Source organism: Astatotilapia calliptera, chromosome 1 (assembly GCF_964374335.1).
Source record: "Astatotilapia calliptera chromosome 1, fAstCal68.1, whole genome shotgun sequence".
NCBI classification, from domain to species: Eukaryota; Metazoa; Chordata; class Actinopteri; order Cichliformes; family Cichlidae; genus Astatotilapia; species Astatotilapia calliptera.
The window spans coordinates 8,102,800-8,125,471 of NC_137422.1; the positions used below are offsets into that span (position 1 = coordinate 8,102,800).

General features: G+C 41.1%; 1 protein-coding gene across 1 annotated transcript in view; it reads left to right on the plus strand.

The window, feature by feature from the left end:
* Positions 1 to 1,079: 1,079 nt before the first annotated feature.
* The window catches only part of prmt3 (protein arginine methyltransferase 3), a 65,295-nt gene continuing 43,702 nt past the window's right edge, over positions 1,080 to 22,672 (plus strand). Inside the window, exons 1-10 of the mRNA XM_026177820.2 lie at positions 1,080 to 1,182; positions 1,337 to 1,466; positions 2,998 to 3,080; positions 3,173 to 3,222; positions 3,372 to 3,477; positions 4,180 to 4,333; positions 4,873 to 5,014; positions 6,896 to 6,961; positions 9,347 to 9,468; positions 12,450 to 12,549. Coding sequence (XP_026033605.1) covers positions 1,161 to 1,182; positions 1,337 to 1,466; positions 2,998 to 3,080; positions 3,173 to 3,222; positions 3,372 to 3,477; positions 4,180 to 4,333; positions 4,873 to 5,014; positions 6,896 to 6,961; positions 9,347 to 9,468; positions 12,450 to 12,549 — 975 coding nt within the window. The 5' untranslated portion in view covers positions 1,080 to 1,160. The remainder of the gene's footprint in view (positions 1,183 to 1,336; positions 1,467 to 2,997; positions 3,081 to 3,172; positions 3,223 to 3,371; positions 3,478 to 4,179; positions 4,334 to 4,872; positions 5,015 to 6,895; positions 6,962 to 9,346; positions 9,469 to 12,449; positions 12,550 to 22,672) is intronic.

Below are 22,672 nucleotides of genomic sequence, written 5' to 3' on the forward strand. Positions count from 1 at the left end.
CAAGCAAACAAATCATCAATCTGGGGGTACTGCCCTGCTGCCAACACTGTAGTTAGTGTTACTAAAGAGTCTCCACAGATTCAGACTCCACGGTCCTTTTTTAGTGCTGGAACAATGGGTGTGTCCCATGGCAAACCAAAATAGCATCCTTAATAGTGGTGTCCCAGTTGCTTTCAAAGGGGCCTACTCTTCCAGCAAGATGGTCCTCTACCTCACTAAGACTGAAAACTAAACAAAAACAAAAGATTACCTTTAATGCATAAAAAAAAAAAAAAAATCAGGCAATTCAGTAAGCTAAAATACAGAGCACCTAGTCTTATGCTGCAACCTTGGGATGATTGTAACCCTCTAAACAGCCCAGATGGGGTCCAAAAACATAATAACACTACGTCTGTGAAGGTTCTCAGTCATCCAGGTCATCATAGTCAAATGAGCTTGCAAAGAAAAGCGTCAGGACTTCTTTAAGTTGCTTGAAGACATTTCACCTCTCATCCGAGAAGCTTCTTCAGTTCTAAGGTCAAATGGTGGGAAGTCCCAGATTTAAACCTAGTGGGAGTATCCCCCCACAGAGGGACAAAAGGACCCCCTGATGATCCTCTAATCGCCTGAGCCAAGGTGTGAAACTGGGTGTGGGTCCCAATCAGCCAGGGTTTCAGGTGAGCTCATTGTGAAACCTGGCCCCACCTTTGACATAATAACACTACCCTAATAGTTTGATTTTGTTATCACTCTGCCTATTGTCATGTTTTAATGTTTAGAGAGGTCACACTGTTTATGGTAAAAAAAACACCCATGTGTGTAATAATGCTGCCATAATCACTCCTGCAGTTATATACCTTGAATTTAAATGGATAAAAAAAGGAAAAAAACGGATATTTTGACATTAGAAAGTACCTCAAAAGTTTCAGATAACTATAATCTGACCGCTTTGGTAGCACCCACAGCTAAAACTAACCTAAACCAGTGCATGTACCTGTTTGTAATGTACCTGCAAACACCCAACAAAACATTATACAAACCACGTTATTTACGTGTTACCTTAGTTAAACGTTGGCGACATCTGGTGGTTTGTATGTGGAAGTTCTTCTTTGGAATGGGCCCGTCCCATTTATTACGTCACTAAACGTCACCAGGAAGTCCTCCGGACTCAAAGCGACATCATGGCAGAGTACACAGACCCACGTGAGTGAGAAATAACTGTATTAATCAAACACACATACTCTTCTTTGAGCTAGCTCATTTGTGTTATTGACTTTGGTGAAGAATAGTGTTTCTAGTTTCGTCACACAGCTGCTTTTACATCTGCGTTTACACTCATGAGATTTAACTTTGGCAGACGTCGATGGAGCTGCTGAGGATATGCCTGAGCTCTCAGACGGTGATGATGATGATGACGTTGATGATGAAGAGCAGTGGCAGTGGATGGAGGAGGACAGTCAGCCGGTTACCTGTTTGTTCTGTGACAGGTGAGATCACCCTGCTCTGGACCTGTCTGTCACTGCTTTTCTTAGAATGATTGGCGACACGTTTACACGCATTTTGAGTTTCTCAGATCTGAAGATGCTTTACCTAAAAGAGATCGTGTAACAAAACATACAGATATAACTTTCACACACTAAGTGGCCCTAAACTTTCAATTCATGTGTAATAATTGTACTTTTGTGTCAGTGCAAATAACTCATGGTCAGAATAAAGACAAGTTCCTTTGACATTATGCAAACCTCAGCAAGCTTCACCATCAAAAGAGCTGTTTTTGAGTACTACCTCAGCTGTGCAACATATGATGTCCTTCCATCACCTGAAATCTTAAACCTTTGAGTAGGGGAGGGTGCAGCCTGTCAGCTATGTTCAGCTTCAGTCAGTCTTAAGCACATACTCGTTACTTGTAGTACCAGTGTAACGCGTGGCAGATACACCTGGAGACACAACCAGGTACTCAAGTTCCCAGCACCAGCACTAGCAGACAAAAGAAGAACCACTAACATATTGCTGCATATCTCCAAGGCTACCCTACTACATTGTAGAGGTGGAAATCACAAGATGCCCCATAATACAATAGTATTGTTTTTTTTAAGTATTTAAGATTTATCACCCTTTTCTAATGCAAAATTATGGCCTCTGCTTTGTCCAATAAGATGACGTTATCTCACATACTGCAACTTTTTTTTGTTCAGTGCAAAACGAGATTGTCAAGCACATCAACACTGTCACTAAATCCTGCCATAAATTGTGCCATAAGATACTCAGTCGACAATTGAATAGGGTCAAGTTGGCAACTACATGCAGTCTGTTTCTGACAATACATCAATTAACTGTGATAAATCAACGGAAGTCGTATATCTGTTGTGGTATGCATAGACAGAAATTCACATTTAACAGAAATTTGCATTTAATAATTATGTTTGCGCTCAGCAGCCTTCCTGTTCTGTAGGAATATGACCAGCTGAGTTGTGTTGTGTCCCCTCGAGTTGTGCTCATTGACCAAGACTCATTCAGATGGAAACATATTGGCAATCTGTCTGCATTTGTAAATTACACAGCAATTATTTGACAACACTCGACAATCTCTCTGAGAGTGACTACAGTCAGTCTGAGTCAGACCATAACTATTTGCAGAAAGGTTGCCTCCTAGCAGACGAGATGAGCCCCTTTGTTCTTATTATTCCCAGTATTTAATTTAATTTAATACAGTAATGATATTTGGTGTCTATGTATTGATATAGTATTGACACGACAAATATCGTAATATTATGCTGATTGTTGTAAAAGTAATGTATGTACTGGTTCCAGCTTTTAAGGTAGTTATTGACGCAAATCTCCACCCCGTGTCTTCTGTGTTTTTTGCTTTTTCAGTCAGGTTTGTTTGCTGTTATGTAAAATAACTGGATACCCAAGTTACTACTCTACTATGAAAGAAAAAAAACAATCAAAGATTCAGTTTTTGATTTTTATGGCTTATAACTAAACAAGTCTTCCTGTCTGTCTTATTTTTTTCAGGTTGCTAAGTTCTGTAAATGCCACCCTGCAGCACTGTACAGCTGAGCACCAGGTCAACATTGTAGATCTAATAAGAAATTACAGTAAGTAGATATTGATTTTTTTCCTGCATCACCAAAGGAGCAGATGGCTGTTCTGTTCTCATGAAATGTCTCAACTTTCTGTCCCTCATTAGATTTAGATGACTACGGATACATAAAAATGATCAACTTTATACGGTCAACAGTGAGTGCTGTTTTCAAACTGAATTGAACATCATGCTGTGAAATATCAGGATGTGAATGTTTCTACTGTTTATGTGTGAAGAATGAATATCTAAAAAAAAAATTGAGAGTTTTCAGATTTATGAAAACATACATTTTTTGTGTGTATAGAAATGTAAAGCATCCAGTCTGAATGGGTTGCCAGATGCTCCTTTACCCTGGGAGAGCGAAGACTTCCTGCAGCCAGTCCTTCAGGATGACCCGCTGCTGCAAACAGGTACAGAAGCAGTTTTAAAACACAGATCTTAGTTTTTGATTTTTGAGTAGCTGCATTTTCTATCAACAGATCTCTGTTCTGTTAGCGCGGCTTTTATGCACAGGTCAGAGAACATGTCTGGCTGTTTCTGCTGTTTTGATATTCAGTTGAGTGGAGAATCGGCTGGTCACTGTTCATACCGCAACACCAGCAACGAAAATATAAAATATTTGTGATTATCATGATTGCATGATAGGGCATAAGGCTACTGGAAACTGCTGGAATAACTATTGCACATCAATAACATGCCATTTCCAGAAGGTTTGCTGTGTCTCCCAGCACAGTATCAACATATTCAGTTTCATCTGCTGGTTCTCATCTTTTAGGACTGCTTCTTCTGCATGATTAACAGTATTACACAGAAGACTGTGTAATGTCAGCTCTATTGCAAAGTCCTGACTTGCTTATGTTAATGCTTATTTTAATAGTTGCACTTATGCTCTATTTCTGCCTGTATCATCAATGTAAGAAAAACACATAAATACATAAAATGCACACTCTAAGCCAAAACAACAGCCATGTCCTGCATACTTCTTATTGTATGCCACAGGCTTGATCACTACGTGTTGTCGCTCATGTTTTCACTCAGTTGTCCTTAAAAGGAAAACTTTTTCCCCATTTAACATCCAAACATATCTATCTCTCTGTCTGTGTTTTTGTCAGACCCCGAGGAGCTCTGTGGCAGCGAGAGGTCATGCCTGGCATCTGGGGCCGATCCCCATAATGCACTTGTGCACAGGGCGCAGGCTGCGGAGGAGAGAGCCCGCTCTTCGGAGGAGGCACTGGCCAGAGCCATGGATGACCTGCACAAACTCAAGTCAGTGACTTTTCTGCAGTTTCATCTTCATTGATGTCAGGGTGATTGTGTTAGGTTTTAAATTGTGGCCTTTTATTTATTTATTTTTTAATACATTATTCAGAACTTGCAGTTTAGTCAGTGTAATACGTTGCATTTGCACTGCTCTCTGAGCTCCAGCAGGGGGACACAGTGAACGCAGTATTGCAGAAACATTAACTAGAGTACCTTGTGGAAGAAGTTTGGAGGAAGGGAAAAGATAAAAAAAAAACAGAAGGGAAAATTCCACTGCAGCATGGAGGTTAAAGTGAGGAGGAAAGGTAGGTAGGGGAGCAATAAGGGAATATTGCAGAAAGGGTGAGCTGTGGGGGAGGAGGGGTTTGGAGGGGGGGGGGGGGGGGGGGATTTGGGTGAGAGGTAGAAAGATGAATGCTCCATCTCCTCCATTTACTGCTTCGTCCTGCATGAAGGCTGTGTGTGCGTTCTCCTTTCTGGTCGCTGCTCTTGTCCCTTGTGCTAATAAGAGAAGTTAAATGGCGATCTGTGCGATGTTCTTTCAGGGTGCTGGCTCAGGGGTTGGTGCTGAATGCGGAAACAAGCAGGTCTGGCACCCTGGGCGCTGTGGCGGAGCTCCGTGAGGACGAGGACGAGGCCTACTTCAGCTCCTATGGACATTACAGCATCCACGAAGAGATGCTGAAGGTCTGAGTTGTGTAAACACACACAGACACACACACACACACACACACAGTGACCAGGCCTGCAGGTCTCTTTGCAGTCTTTGGAATAATTTCCCCTGGGCACAGAAATGAAGCTGAGTTCATTGGCGTGCATCTTGGCTAAAAGATCTTCATATAGCTTATAAATGAAAGCGATCATCTTCATGTATGAATTAATACTGAGGACGACACAAGCGCTCCAAAGTGACAAATCAGCAGTACGTGCTGATCTCTTATGTGAAGCAGCGCTCATGCCTCTGCATAGCGGAGCTTTAAGTGTGCAAATTAATTTTTACACTCCTGAAGTGCTGAAACCTGAAAGCAAGCTCTGTGTGTGTGTGTGTGTGTGTGTGTGTGTGTGTGTGTGTGTGTGTGTGTGTGTGTGAGAGAGAGTTCTCCCTCTCCTCAAGTCCTGTTCTACTTACCGCAGTGCTTACATATCCTTTTGGCTGTCCTGATTGGTGCTAAGCACGGTTAAGTTTTGCGTCATGTTTCTGCGTCAAGCTTTAAAGTCCATCAAAGCGTCAGGAGGGGCCAGGAGCACGTGATGGGGGGCTTTGCAGTAGAATGTTTCACAGGTTGGCATGAATTGAATTACCTATGACGCAGTCTGTGTGTGTGTGTGTGTGTGTGTGTGTGTGAGTGTGTAAGAGAGACAGAGAGTGAGAGATGTCATGTAAAAGAGAATGACATGTTTCATGAGTGTCAGGGTTTAATTTTTAAAACAACTTTTAATTGGCCACAGACAACATTAGCCTGGATTGCTTTTCAAAAAAGCTGAATGATTAAAATCTTCAGTATTTCTTGATCATTTTAGTTTTTCATTTAATTTTGGTTTTGAAAGGGCATTATCTTAAATCTATCTTAAATATCTTAAAGTAATCAGGCATGAAATGCTAACTTTGTTGTGTTGATTGGGATATTTTTAGCCCTTCTCCATTATTACCTACTTGGCTTGGCTCAACTTAACTCGCTTTTTAGAGTTATTCATTAGGTTTGATTGGCCGGTCCGTGATGTCACTCGGCAAGTCACCAGAGCCACTTCTTCACCAAATTAATAAAATATATTTTTGAAACCTGGTAATGAGGGAAATGGCTGCACAAAAGCCAGTTTTGGAGTATTGTTTTCATGATAAACGGGGAGCATGGGAGCTAGTTGTACAACTTAATTAGATCTGATTGGATCTCATCTCTCCAGAACATTTTCATCAAATGTACTGATTCAAGTGTCAGTACATTTCATCATAGTTTTCATCCTTATGCATTAGTTGTTATTTAATTATTGTCTTGTTTTCTTCAGGAGACAAAATCAGAGTTACTATTACCGATATACCCTTCCGATTTTTCCTGTTTCCATTAGCAAAAATGGAAACAGGAAAAATCGGAAGTGTATATCGGTACTTGGGGGCCGCTTAACTTCTGCCAAACTCCATGAACTGAAGGTTCTAAAATCTGTTTCTTGTAATCTTTCAAAGTCAAAAGTCCAGATTCATATCTGTTCTAACATGTATTAAGCCGTGTTACTGTATTTCGTTTATAGCTTTTCCCTCAGAGCGAAGGTGCTTGGATTTGTGGGCAGATATGATTGGCAGATTAATCAGCGAGTCCTGACCTGACCTCCAGTGTCCTTCCAGTTGTTATTATCCCAGCGTTTTGCTCATAAATGTTCAGGAAACCAACACAGACTGTTGTAACCTGCTGTTATATACCCCTATATGGAAAAAGCTTTACTTGCCTGGATTTACTTATTTTTTAAGTTTGTAGACAACCTTGAATTCAAAGCTTTGTTACAACATAAACATGACTGTAGATTACAAGCAATCCTTTCTTTAATTCAAGAGCAGCTTGTATATTCTATCCACAGGATAAAGTACGCACGGAGAGTTACCGAGACTTCATGTACAGCAACCCTGAAGTGTTCAGAGATAAGGTGAGTCATCCAAGCAAATGAAATTGCGTGTGTACACATTAATGTGTGTTTACATGTATGAGTTAGCCAGTTTAATGTTCACTCAAGCCTGTAAACAGGAATGTGCATTTTCCAGAAAAAGACATTAATAATGCGCCGCGGTGTCCGATTTAAAACACATCATGACTTTATTAGCATGTCTAAATATGGACTGCACAGTCCTGATAACAGACACATGCAATCCACCACCAACCCCATAGCACAAACCCTTCCAACTAACCGCCCCACCCCCCCACCCTATCCGTCTCTTTTCCATTGCTTTTAGCTGTGGGAAGCAGTGGCCTGTATCATGACCATCCATTATATGGGTCGCTGCTGGTTAGTGCTGTGATGAGGCGGTAGAGGGGGGAGGAAGGATGTGTTGATGGGAACGTCCATTATCCCTGTCAGGCTGAAGCAGTCGGCAGAGAGTTGAAGCGTCTCCTTCTTCAGTAACCGGTAACAGAACCAAGCAGGATATTTTTGTTGCAGATCAAGCGAGGAGTTGCGTTCTGTTGTGTTAGCGCTATGTTGGCGACCCTCTGTGAACCCATAAAGACAGCAGGATTGTAACCAGGGAGTTTCCTTAAATAGAGACACAGAGTCACACAGTGTTATACATTTGGGGCATGTAGTCGCTGCGTCCATGTCTCAGTCATTTAACTCAGTTGGTGATGAACAAGAACAAATTAAGTGAAAGCAATGGGAACCTGAAATAGAGGTGATTAAAAAATGCAAAGAGCGAAAAAGCTGAGAGAAAATAAGGGTTTAAACAGCAGTTTGAGCAAGTTCTTTAGAACATGCTTAACATGAATTCATTAAGTAATCCAGATGTTGATGCGGTCTTTGAAGTTGAAACAGCAAGACATCAGCGAAAGAAAAAACCCAACTTTTGTTTCTTTGTTTCTTTTTTTAATAATCGTTTGATTATTAGTAGCCATGTAATGTAATATCAGTTCCTATCTGATTATAGTTTGCCAATAGAAGAGCCTGTGTGACATCACTGTCAAATGTGGTTAAAGTGAGCTCACTTCTGACCACACTGGCCAAAACTGGTGGGTAGGTGTCCTAAAATTCCCTGAAAAGTCTTCAGTTGATCCAAAATGATGCAGTGAGAGTACTGACAGGGACTAGAGAGAGAGAGAGAGAGCATATTTTGCCCAGGTGAGCATATTACTGCCTTCTCATTATTAGCTCCATGTTAAAAATCCTTCTCCTCACATACAAGGTCTTGAATAATCAGGCCCCATCATATTTTAAAGACCTCATAGTTCCATTTCACCACAATAGAGCATGTTGGTCTCAGAGTGCTGGTTTACTTGTTGTAACGTGGGTATTAAAAAGTAGAATGTGAGGCAGATGCTTCAGCTTTCAGGTCCCTCTTCTGTGAAAGCAGCTGCCAGTTTGAATTCAGGAGACAGACACCTTCTCTACTTTTAAGATTAGGCTTCAAACGTTCCTTTTTGATATAACATTTAGTTCGTTACACTGCTATAGGCCGAGGCTGCTCAGAGTTCTCATGATGCAATGTTTCTTTTCACACTTTAATCATTAGTTATTATTCATCTCTGGCTCTCTTCCACTGCCTGTCTTTTGTCCTGGTCTCCTCCCCTCACCTTCTACTGGTCACAGCAGATGGCCGTCTCCCTGAGCCTGATTCTGCTGGATGTTTCTTCCTGTTAAAAAGTAGTTTCTCCTTCCCTCTGTTGCCAGGTGTTTGCTCATAGGGGGTTGGTTGATTGCTGGGGTTTTCTCTGTATCATTTTAGGGTCTTTACCGTATAATAAAAAGCATCTTGAGATGACTGTTGTTGCTGTTTGGCTGTATATGAACAAAATTGAATTGAAAATTTGATGAGGTTAAATGTTAAAACTGAAAATTTCAATAAGTGAGTGTAAAGTCTTTTGTTAAGTTATTACAGAGCCATAGACTGGACGTGGTTGACTTATCTGTTCCCTGGAAGTGTAGAAAAACATTCTCAGAAATGTGCAAGTGGCATTGCCAGCAAAATATGGCAGCTGTCATTTTAGCAGTTATTTGGGTTGTCAAAGAAAATCCAAATAAGAATCATGTCTTTATTTCCTCCAGTTATATTTGATTTTTTCTTTTGTAATAACTTGCATAGGCTAGAATCTTTTATCCTTAAAGCTGTAACGTGATCGCGTTTCCCTTCGTGATCTCTGTTGTTATTGTGTTGGATGACCTTTTGGGGTCAGCAGCGCATGGACATGACAAGAATTATGAAGAAATCAATCGTAAACACTGTTAAATGCTCCTGTTTAAGTGTTTGTTTTTGAACCCCTTGACTGTGAAGAGCTTTCCATGTTTGTGGGTAATTTCTCATTTTGACTCCATCGCATCCTTTAGGTGGTGCTTGATGTGGGCTGTGGCACTGGCATATTATCAATGTTTGCTGCACAAGCTGGGGCCAAAAAGGTTATAGCGGTGGATCAGTCCGAAATCATCTACCAGGCCATGGACATAGTCAGGTGAGACTCTTCCTGTGCACTCTGTTTCTGTTCAGCTCCACCAAAACACATGAGCTGTCAGCAGAATTTCCTTTGCGGTGCTCACAGCAATGAAAAATTACATTTTTTACAACTTAAGTGCAAATAGTCAGTCAGTACTAATCAGATTTGGTACAAGCCCCTGTGAGTCGTGTGACCCTCACCTCATATCGGCCCCTGTGGAGCCAAGAGAGTACGCAGATCTTCTTCCCTTTGTGTGCAGCAGAAGATGGTGAGAGTGGAGGTTTGTGTGACCTCCAGCTACCTTTTATTTGTTTCAGCTGGTTGACTTCAATAGAGCTGCTGTCAGCTGCCTGGCCATAATGTACATAATTTACACCTGTGATCTGACTCGTTCACTCCTCTCCTCTGCAGTATCTCCAGTCTGAAGTCTAGAGTCACCCCCAACACTGCCCCAACACACAGAGATACACAGATGAACATGCAGATGAACCCCCTGTTGATTCCCTTTTAATAAAGTCCTCGGTCCAATTTCATGTGCCGCGTGTTTCCTGTATTTCTGCAGCTGATACTCCACAGTGGAGTCCATTTACCTCAACAACAGCTTCTGCTCTCCTTCCGTCTACCTGCAGCCACTATCATACCCCTGCCTCCTAAATGGTTTTTTGAGTTGGGGGCCATTATGACAGCTATTATTTCCGTTATGTAAGACAGTGCAGTATAAGCAAAACAACAGGGTTTTCTAAGGGAAGAGGACGTTTTAATTTTACAGCCCACTGAATAGCTGTTGGAGTGTGTGTTGGCATGCAGGCTGCATTGCAGGTTTGCCAGCGGTGAGGATTCAACTAAAGAAAGATGTTGTACATCCTCCAGCACTCCACCCTTTTTTTTTCTTCTTTTTAAAAAAAAAAAAAGCATACATCCACACATGTGCACACACACGTAAATACAGCAATGCATACAAAAATCCACCCATGGCTTCTTTGGGTTGTGATTTTATTTCTGTGTGCGTGTGTGTGTGTATATGCACGTAGAGCTGGCCCCTGTGTGTGTCCGTCACTTCCTCCTGATGTTAATATCGGGATTGTAATTAAAGTGGCTCCTGTTGGTTGGGCAGGAGCATCCATCTCCTGTTTCCACTCCATCGCCAAAGTTTAAATGAAAAGCTCTATGTGACTTCCTCCCTTCACAGTCACGTCCTTAATAGATACTGTCTAAATACTTTTAAAAAATGGATGGAATTGATGGATTAGCTGATAAGACGTAATTTATTCTGACAATAAAGCGTAAAAATGTGAGACGCTGTTTTTTCTGAGTGAGCAAAGTTAATGGCGGCATGAACTGAAGGCATGGATGATTTTTTAGCAAGTATTTGCCTGTGGTTTGCCCAGAAATGCAGCATTAACGAAAGTAAATCGGGGTGTTTTAGCCACGTTTGGTCTGTGCTATTCTTTAAAAAAATTACTAGGTTCACTGTCATGTAAAGCCTCTCTTTTTCCTTTTCCTCACTTCCTCTTTCTCTCCAACACACGCACACGCACACACACACGCACACACATATACCTACAAAGCTGCGCAGACACGACTCTCTCCCTAGAGTCCTGACATTGTCCTCTAAATTACCCCAATAATGAGATTACAGTGTTTCCTTCTTGTGAAAGGGTGGTGGTGGGCGGGTGGGGTGTAGGGTGTAGGTGGGGGCCATTGCATTCTGGAAGAAGGTGATAGCAGCAGTAGAAGAGCAGCTGAGAGGGGAGAGACAGTTCAAGATAAGGATCGCTGCTACAGAAATGCACTCTGGGCCGCTGTGAGTAATTGTTCTGTCCTCTGTAACATTAGCTGTCATGATAATGGAATATTCACAGAGATTGATGCCCAAACTGGCTGGTCTGAAAGGAAGGATCATTTAAACAGCAGCACTGATCTCACAGTGCTTACCTGAACCTGACACATCGCCGGTCCACAGGCTGGAAATACACAGAACAGCGAATATGCCCCTGCACAAACCACGACAAGTTTTGATGTTACTCAAAAAAGGGGAAATAGTCGACCATAGTTTTATTAACTTTAGCTGGTGCTGTTTGTTTTGCATCTGTGATTATGTAAGGGGTCACTGGGGTCTAAGCAAGAATGGTAAAAGAGCGATAAATCTTCCAGATTTATAGCTAATATATGGAATGTGCCTCCACCTGGTCCAGAAGCTTGTATAATAGTAACAGTTAAATATTTGTGGTGTCTTCAGCTGTCTGAACCTACAGGGGACTATAATCTATGGCTTAGGGCACTTTTTATGTCTGCATTTTGGTTTATTTGATCCAGACCAGACCAGGGAGAACAGATTGTTCCAGTGGTCAAACTTTACACGTTGCAGTTTTCACCGGACTAGCGTGCTTTAACCTGCCATTAACTGCTCTGCAGAGCTATCACGGTACAGGAAAATGGAGTTGTAGTATGATGTTGCAGATCTTTGTAATGCGGTTTGTGGTCTCTGTTTCAGAATGGTTACAAACCTAATCAAAGTTAACTTGAAGTGACAGTGGGAGTGCTGTGTAATATTAAAATGTGACTCCTCGGGTTTAATACCATAAAATAAAATATTATATACAGAATTATTCTTATTTTTTATTTAATTAAAAAATACTAGGAATAACCTTTGCCTTGGTTTTTAGATGCCACGTTGAAGAAGTGCTCACTGACAAACACGTAACAGTTGACTTATTTATTTATTTATTGCCAGTTATATTGGTGCAGCAGTAGGAAATATTCTGTCAGCATCAGCAGAAACTTAAAATTTAGATCCGAGGTTTTTCATGCTGTGCAAGGAATTTTTCTTCCCTCAAAATCCCTTTTCCCCTTAATTTCATGAAGATTTAATCTTTAAGACCATTAATTTCGGGGTGTTGGGTGTTGTTAGGGTTTCAGAATTCTGTGGAAAATGTTTAATTTGTTTAATGTAGGTTGATATAAAATTAATATTAGACATATGTCTGTATTTTCTACAGGTCCAACCAGCTGGAGGATAAAATTACACTGATCAAAGGTCGCATAGAAGATATCAAGCTCCCTGTAGAGAAGGTTGACATCATCATCTCAGAATGGATGGTCAGTACATATTTACACATAAATCCACAAGTGACAGTTTGTAACTAGCTGATCTTCATATTCAGTTTCCTGAGGTCTTGACAAAATGCACTAGTTTAATGGAGACTGCCTCTCTGTCTAAGCTCTTGCAGTATGTATTGGCATTTACTTAGCTACACTAGCAAACCAGACAACAATTGCAGGGAGCACTGTACTGGGTCTATTTCACTTTGGGGGTGCTGTCTACCTGGTTTTTGATCTACTCTTAAATCAATAGTTGACAATAATCGTACCTTACATAAATAAGTACATGTAAGCTGTATAACTTGCTGCAGCATGTTGGATCAACTGAAGCCTTTTCAGGCAGTTTTTAGGATAATCGGATAATAATGGATTACAATAGACCAGAAATGTTTGAACTAGTTTTTCAACATCACTCTGAGACAGGGCGATATTGCACAAATGCAAGAAAGCAGTCGTATTTATTTGTTAAATTATAAATATCCTACATACAGTGGGGCAAAAAAGTATTTAGTCAGCCACCGATTGTGCAAGTTCCCCCACCTAAAATGATGACAGAGGTCAGTAATTTGCACCAGAGGTACACTTCAACTGTGAGAGACAGAATGTGAAAAAAAAATCCATGAATCCACATGGTAGGATTTGTAAAGAATTTATTTGTAAAGCAGGGTGGAAAATAAGTATTTGGTCAATAACAAAAATACAACTCAATACTTTGCCAACAAAGGTTATGTTACAATAACAGAGGTCAAACGTTTACTATAGGTCTTTACCAGGTTTGCACACACAGTAGCTGGTATTTTGGCCCATTCCTCCATGCAGATCTTCTCGAGAGCAGTGATGTTTTGGGGCTGTCGCCGAGCAACACGGACTTTCAACTCCCGCCACAGATTTTCTATGGGGTTGAGGTCTGGAGACTGGCTAGGCCACTCCAGGACTTTCAAATGCTTCTTACGGAGCCACTCCTTTGTTGCCCGGGCGGTGTGTTTTGGATCATTGTCATGTTGGAAGACCCAGCCTTGTTTCATCTTCAAAGTTCTCACTGATGGAAGGAGGTTTTGGCTCAAAATCTCACGATACATGGCCCCATTCATTCTGTCCTTAACACGGATCAGTCGTCCTGTCCCCCTGGGAGGAAAACAGCCCCATAGCATGATGTTTCCACCCCCATGCTTCACAGTAGGTATGGTGTTCTTGGGATGCAACTCAGTATTCTTCTTCCTCCAAACACGACGAGTTGAGTTTATACCAAAAAGTTCTACTTTGGTTTCATCTGACCACATGACATTCTTCCAATCCTCTGCTGTATCATCCATGTGCTCTCTGGCAAACTTCAGACGGGTCTGGACATGCACTGGCTTCAGCAGCGGAACACGTCTGGCACTGCGGGATTTGATTCCCTGCCGTTGTAGTGTGTTACTGATGGTGACCTTTGTTACTTTGGTCCCAGCTCTCTGCAGGTCATTCACCAGGTCCCCCCGTGTGGTTCTGGGATCTTTGCTCACCGTTCTCATGATCATTTTGACCCCACGGGATGAGATCTTGCGTGGAGCCCCAGAACGAGGGAGATTATCAGTGGTCTTGTATGTCTTCCATTTTCTGATGATTGCTCCCACAGTTGATTTTTTCACACCAAGCTGCTTGCCTATTGTAGATTCACTCTTCCCAGTCTGGTGCAGGTCTACAATACTTTTCCTGGTGTCCTTCGAAAGCTCTTTGGTCTTGGCCATGGCGGAGTTTGGAGTCTGACTGTTTGAGGCTATGGACAGGTGTCTTTTATACAGATGATGAGTTCAAACAGGTGCCATTCATACAGGTAACGAGTGGGGGACAGAAAAGCTTCTTACAGAAGACGTTACAGGTCTGTGAGAGCCAGAGATTTTCCTTGTTTGAGGTGACCAAATACTTATTTTCCACCCTGATTTACGAATAAATTCTTTACAAATCCTACCATGTGAATTCATGGATTTTTTTTTTCACATTCTGTCTCTCACAGTTGAAGTGTACCTCTGGTGCAAATTACTGACCTCTGTCATCATTTTAAGTGGGGGAACTTGCACAATCGGTGGCTGACTAAATACTTTTTTGCCCCACTGTATATGAGCACTGAAAAGCAAATCCTGCTAAAAAGTGACTCCAAGATTTCTTACAGTGTTACTGGAGGCCAATGTGATGCCATCCAGAGGAATTATCTCCTTAGACACCATGTTTCTAAGATTTGTGGGTCCATCATAGGTCATAAACTCATTTTCCGCCCGAGAAATGGAACTCTTTTAACAGATCTCTTCTAAAAAAATACACTCATAATATGAGGTTAATTTTTGAGTGAGTGTTTACAGGCTAATAAGGATTCAGAATCCAAGGTGGCAGCAGGATGGATTTATGTTTTAAATACGGCTCGGGCAGCCTAAATTCGGCCATGAGCTTCTCTGAATATCTTACCTGGAGCTGGAGGAGCAGTCTTCCTTCGCTGTGATGGCCATTTATCAGACAGATTCTGCTCAGCGATACATGCGGGACAGCCAAAGTTGAATGCACTGCTGAAGTCATACCTAATTCATGAGCATCCCGTATCTGTCCCCCCTCCACTACCTCCTCCATCCACTGTGAAACCCCAGGGTCACAAGCAGGGGTCGCCACGCAGAGCCTTCCTATCCTCTAAAGGGGGAAATTGAAATTCGGTGGCTGACATGCCAGTGGACCGTTGAAGGATAGGGGGCGTAATCTCTGATGACACTGGCTCACAGACTGATAATAAATCTAAGAATTCTCCAGTCACTTCTCATCAGGGCAGCGATGGTAGACATTTCTCAGAGTGGCTTGGACTTGAGAAGCTGCCCTCCGATCTGCCTGTATAAAAAGGAAAAATGACAGTTGTCAAAGGAAGTAGGCTCTGTGGCTAGGGTAAACGGTCTTATATCCAGGTCGTGCCTTAATGTCTGAGAGAGTGTGTGGAGATGTGGTGGATGCATTTTTCATTTGAATTCTTTTATTCACCCACATCTTTAAAAAAAGAAAAAATAATGAAGCTGGCATTACGGTTGGAGGGTTTCACTGTAATACTGTACATGTAATATGCCTCAACAGTTAATCAAGTGAATTATATTGCACCAAGTTACAGGTTTTTATCATAGTTGCTATATTTTCATAGTTATTAATAATTTGAGAGAACACAGTGAATTAATAGTTCAGACCTTTCAAACTGAAGTAACTTGCTGATAGATTCAGATAGATGTGTGTCTTCATATCAGAGATGTTTATTTGATTGATTAATGGAGTGACCGCTCTTGTGCTGTCTGTGTAAATGCACACAATTCTCACTGTGATGAGGCTCGTGGGAGGCTCCTGCTGCTGTGTGACACTGCAGATGTAATAACAGCCAGAAGCAACAAACTGACTTCATCTGATATTTTATCAAATCACAGATTACAGTCATGTATTGTAGTCACATTGTAGACAGATGGCGTGTATTGTTAATCTGACATTGAATTCACCATTGAAAAGCCAGAGAGGGTTGTGTTTTGGGCACTGAGTGAGAAGGAGCTCAAGAACACAAAAAGGTTTCAAAGCTTTTTCAAAGCTTTTAGTGAGGTCATTTTGTGCAGCATGAGACTGAGACAGAACAATCACAACTTTAGTGAATCGAGTGACTCAAGAAGACAAGTTAAGATGTTCTCTGTTAATGAGTTCAGACTTGTGTTATGTTTAAAGTCAGTTGTAAATGTTACTACTTTTGATGTGATAAGACTAAAGTCTCAACTTCTGTGGAAATGTGACCAGGCCACTTATTCAGGAATGAAGCCCACATCAGAATCTGTATGTGTTGGGCATTTTTTTGGTAATGCCCTGTTCTAGCAAGGTCTTAATGCTTACCACTGGTGTTGTCTGACCCAACTCAATACACACACATTAGTGCAGAATAGGCTCTCGGGGTATACTACAGAGAGTGCCCTAATTGGGTCAAAGCAAAGGCAGACATGCACAGGAGGGAATTTAGTAACTAAGAATAGATTAGCAACTAACATCTCTGTAGTGCAGAGAATCTGCAAGCTTTTTGTTCTTTCCTGTGGTGTGTTGTTTTTATTCAACAAAAGTTGAATAAAAAGATCAGAATTAAAAACAGAGTAGTAGCGTAGAGCAGCCACACCACAGTAAGTTTCTGTGGCACGCTCTAATTGTAATTTGTAGACTAAATAGGCTTAACTAGGCTAAATGTAAGCTTTGTAGATCAAGAGAACGTATTGTGGTTGATGTGGCAAAGGAACCATGTCATATTTGAATAACCTCAAAACATGTTTTTCCTAACCTGGATTTTGTGATGATGAATTTTACATTAAAAGAAAAGATTTGTCTATTTTTATCTATCTGAAGCATATTTAATGAAAGAGCTTCACTAAGCTAAGGTTAAAGTTCGAGTAATTATGGTTGAAGAGAGACAAAGTTATGTCCAGCTGTTAGAGTTTATCGAGCAGATAGTGGTTGCAGGGCTAATAGACGGAGATGGGTGATGAATGTGGAGTATCTGTAGTGGTGGTGGTGGTGAAGGGGGCAAATGAGTGCCTTGTCTACTGTGGCAGTGTTTGAGAGACTGCCTTCAGCAACACCACTGTCATTTCATAACTCAGAGCATTGATCGGTCGTGTTTGTCAGCACACCAAAAAACAAACAGTGCCGAGCAGATAAGAGACCAGTGAGCTGATGGGGGGGGGGAGGACAGCTGAGTTTCTCTAAGGCTAAGTGAAGATTGTTAGTCAGAGATCAATCAAAGATGGTGATTGATAGTGTTTAATGGCACAGACATGCAGACTTGTAAGGAGACAGGAGAGTTGGCTTTAACAAACTTTTCTTGTATAATACTTGAATCTCGCTTAAAAAGTCTTAAAATACGTATTTAAATCTTCATATTAGTAATAAACCACAACAAGGATAATTTTGTTCTATGATCTGCATTTGTCTGCCTGTATATGCGACAGTGTGAAAGTCATGAACTCTCTTCTTCTGGTTATAAACATGTTTCATACAAGAACCTACCGTGATGGCTCTTACAGTCGCTGGCATATATGGTCTGTTAGAAGTGGTATGTAAAGGTCTCCTCTTTATATTAATAAATGAGGAACACATTCAAAATAGACTTTACAGTCTCTGACCGGGAGTGATTACTCGTTATGTGCAGGATACAAACAATAAGTGCATCTGCTTTCGTTAGATTGTGTTTTTCTGTGATTGAGACTTAAAAGATGACCACATTTTGGGAAATCAGTTGATTGCTATTAACTCTATTGAATAAATTCTACCAACTTTTTCCGGTCTAAACAATAATCAGGTCTGAGTCGCTGTGTGGGGGTAAAGTCAAATTAAAGGCAGTTCTTCCTCTTTAGCCTCATTATCAGTGCTGGCAGCCTCACCTGCCCAAGAAAAGGGTGGTAGTCATCAGTCATCCTGTCCTTTAGTCTGTCAGTCAGTCCCAGACACACACTTATACAAAAACGCAACAGAAACACACACAGACACTCACAGAAGGACTGAGATGCAGCAAAATTGTCACACGCACAAACAAGCAGACACACACAACAGTGTAAGTGGCACAGGTGTGTCCGCGCTCTAATGAGGATTTATTGGCCGCGCTTACTTCCACAAGACCTTCAAATACTTCAGGTGGTTTTCAGCCAGCTGTAAAAACTAAAAACTTCTGCTCCTTGTTATATAACAGGCCATTGGTGGTGAGGCGATGTCCACATGCTCATAGAAGTTACTGCTTGCTGCTGCAAAAACATACCAACTAGTTTTCTTTACTGTAAATTATGTCCTCAGTAGGGTCACGATAATAGAGTTTCAAACTCGATAACAATACCTGGGAAAGTGTGTGATGCTGTTTTAAGTTGTCTGATGTAATGCAAAAACAAGATTTACAAGATTTCTAAGATTGTTTCAGATACACAAACTGGTTTTGCTTATTTGTAGTTATTCCAACCTGAAATAATCTTAGAGTAATGTTAATGTTTTTTTCATTACATCTGACATTATAGATTATATTATAGTATATTATATAATAATAACAATATATTATATTATAGAATATTATATTAAAAAATACTGCTGACTTGATAAAGATTCTCTTCTCAGCAGCTGATGGCACCTTATAAAACTGAAGTTAAAAGTCTTGTATTATACATTAAAACACTAAACTTTAAAATATTTTGCAAACTTAATAAAACAGTTCTAGTTGGTTGTGTGAAACTCTTACCACCATCTAAAAACCTAATTGATTTCAGTCTCTAATACGGCCTCTAATAACCTTGTACCTGCACTGCAAATACACTATCTTCCATCTCTATCTCTCATTTGCATGTCTTTAAATGGAAATTATACTGCATTCGCCAAGCGTTAACACCCTAAAAATCTATTACAGGGATTTGTGTGTGTGATATGTTGATGATAATTCAGTGTCATCCAATCCTGGATGGTACAGAAGAGGCTCATTGATGTAGAGGTGCTGCCTTGAGTGTTCAGTGAAGCATGGACCTATTCCCCCACACATGCATTCATTCATGCACACCATCTCCTTTATTTTGCCTTGGCCCTCCTGGGACTGGAAGCGATGATGATCTGCAGTAATTGAGGAAAACGTGTTGTGAGTGCAGAAGGAGAGAGGAGGTACTGAGGAGCGGAGGAAAGTGTAAATTGCTGATGCAGATTTTGTACCAAAATTCTTCATGCTAGCAATAACAGAAAGCAACTCAATCTCCAAAGGGTTGATAGGCACAAAATGTGTAGCTATTAGATACAAAGTTTTCAATACGTCTTCACCAAGTACATACATGAAGACACAGTAATTATAAAAGTTTTCTTTGTAGAGTTTCTAAAGAATACTTATGCTTAAGAGATAACAACCCAGTGAAATATCTAAATATCTAATCTATTCTTGACAGATGTAAAACTGAAAAAGAAAGGAAAAAAGAAATACATATTTTTTTCCTTTATGTAGATATATCTATCTATCTATCTATCTATCTATCTATCTATCTATCTATCTATCTATCTGTGTGTGTGTGTGTGTGTGTGTGTGTGTGTGTGTGTGTGTGTGTATGTATATATGTGTGTGTGTGTGTGTGTGTGTGTGTGTGTATATATGTATATATGTGTGTGTGTGTGTGTGTGTGTATATATGTATATATGTGTGTGTGTGTGTGTGTGTGTGTGTGTGTGTATATATGTATATATGTGTGTGTATATATATGTATATTAGAGCTGGGTGATAGAACGATAACGATATGTATCGCGATATAACTTTTTCTCGATAGAAAAATTAAACTATCGCGATAGACCTTGCCGCTCTTGTCCTCTTAAAAAAAAAAGAAAAAAAAAAAAGAACAGCCAATCCAAATTAAGTAGCGCAGAGCCGAACCAATCACAGCCGCAGCGTCACGTCACGTGACTTGTTACGTACAGCACAAGTGCCAAGCCGCACATGTGTATTTGTTTGGGAAGCAGCCAGCCACCGTACCGCCCGGGTAATGGAGGAAATGAGTGTGCCGACTAGAAAAATCAACCGAGCGTGACCGAAGAGAAAACAGATGATGGTTCCAATGCCGGAGAGACTGTCGAATGGAAGAGCCATAGAAGTTCCGTAGTGTGAAGGTATTTCGGCTATTTCAAGTCTGACAAAAAACAGAGTAGCGCGCACTGTAAATTGTGCCGAAAGCAAGTCTGGAAATACAATAAACTGGTGCATGCGCTACGTCCACACGTACCCGGGTATTTTTGAAAACGCAGATTTTTCTATGCGTTTGCACCTTTCGTCCACACGTAAACGGCGTTTTTGGTCACTGAAAACGAAGATTTTTGAAAACTCAGTTTTTGCATTTACGTGTGGACTAGAAAAACGGAGAAAAGGCAGCGTCAAAGGTGTGCGCATTTTTTGACGTCACACTGTGCGCCACGTTATTGTTTCAGTGAAATGAATTTCTACAATACTGTTAATTCTACTCTCTGCAGTGTTTAAATGCTTACATATACAAACAGTTACTGTCCCTCCACACATACGACTCGGTTCTGCTTCTATGCCCCAGCTTTGTTTACTTTTTCCCACCGAGGCTTCTAGACTTCTGATTGGCCAACATTTCTGCACGGTTAGGAATCTAGTGCCACCTGCTGCTTTGGCATCTTCATAGCAGCGTTTTCCTTCATTTCTGCCTTTTATGTGTGGACGGGATTATTTTTTAAAACGAAAACGGAAAATCTCAGTTTTCAAAAATACCCGTGTACGTGTGGACGTAGCCTCAGTCTCTGACTGGAAGCGCTAATTCGTCATTCGGCTTTTGTCAGACTAAAGTAACTGTTAAAACTGTTTGAAAAGCTCAGCTATACAACAAGGAGAGATTGAGAATTTCCTTTTAGTTCTCAGTTTATTTGATATTGACAAAAGTTAGTCAGTTTTGTCTGTTCTTCTGTAAAACAAACTAAGATTTATTTTTAGAATTAATATTTTGTTTCTAAGTGGAATTGACAGTTTAGTCTATTTCGTTTGTTCTATTTTGAAACTTAAACGCTTTAGCGGCTGCCTTTTGTGTAGTTTGCAATATTTGCCTTTATTTATCTGAAAAAGTCTCATGTTCCTTAAGTACATCTACCCTGTTGAACTTATTATGGGAAATAAATATTTAAATAAAAACAAGCTGCTGATTATTTCACATTTTACTTGTGAGCAACGGCACATTTAAATCTTACAAATATAGTTATTTGGCTTATATCGTGATAGATATCGTTATCGCCTGAAATGAAAAAAACATATCGTGATATGAAAAAATCTTATATCGCCCAGCTCTAATGTATATATGTATATGTATATACAACGAACATCCAAGAATACATTGGGAAGATGGCCCCAACTGACCGAGTGCTCAGTGAATACCTCAGGCAGCAGAAACCCAAGAAAAAGGAGGGAGACGAGGAACCATCATGGAAGGACAGGCCCCTGCACGGTATGTACCACCGGCAGATAGAGGAGGTGGCTGATATCCAGAAATCCTACCAGTGGCTGGACAAAGCTGGACTGAAAGACAGCACAGAGGCACTAATCATGGCAGCACAAAAACAAGCTCTGAGTACAAGATCCATAGAGGCTGGGGTCTATCACACCAGGCAAGACCCCAGGTGCAGGCTGTGTAAAGATGCCCCAGAGACAATCCAGCACATAACAGCAGGGTGCAAGATGCTAGCAGGCAAGGCATACATGGAACGCCATAACCAAGTGGCCGGCATAGTGTACAGGAACATCTGTGCCGAGTATAAACTGGAAGTCCCGAGGTCAAAATGGGAGATGCCCCCAAGGGTGGTGGAGAATGACCGAGCTAAGATCCTGTGGGACTTCCAGATGCAGACGGACAAAATGGTGGTGGCTAACCAACCGGACATAGTGGTGGTAGACAAACAGAAGAAGACGGCCGTAGTGATCGATGTAGCGGTTCCGAATGACAGCAATATCAGGAAGAAGGAACACGAGAAGCTGGAGAAATACCAAGGGCTCAGAGAAGAGCTTGAGAGGATGTGGAGGGTGAAGGTAACGGTGGTCCCCGTGGTAATCGGAGCACTAGGTGCGGTGACTCCCAAGCTAGGCGAGTGGCTCCAGCAGATCCCGGGAATAACATCGGAGATCTCTGTCCAGAAGAGCGCAGTCCTGGGAACAGCTAAGATACTGCGCAGGACCCTCAAGCTCCCAGGCCTCTGGTAGAGGACCCGAGCTTGAAGGATAAACCGCCCGCAGGGGCGTGCTGGGTGTTTTATATATATATATATATACAGTGGGGCAAAAAAGTATTTAGTCAGCCACCGATTGTGCAAGTTCCCCCACCTAAAATGATGACAGAGGTCAGTAATTTGCACCAGAGGTACACTTCAACTGTGAGAGACAGAATGTGAAAAAAAAATCCATGAATCCACATGGTAGGATTTGTAAAGAATTTATTCGTAAATCAGGGTGGAAAATAAGTATTTGGTCAATAGCAAAAATACAACTCAATACTTTGTAACATAACCTTTGTTGGCAATAACAGAGGTCAAACGTTTACTATAGGTCTTTACCAGGTTTGCACACACAGTAGCTGGTATTTTGGCCCATTCCTCC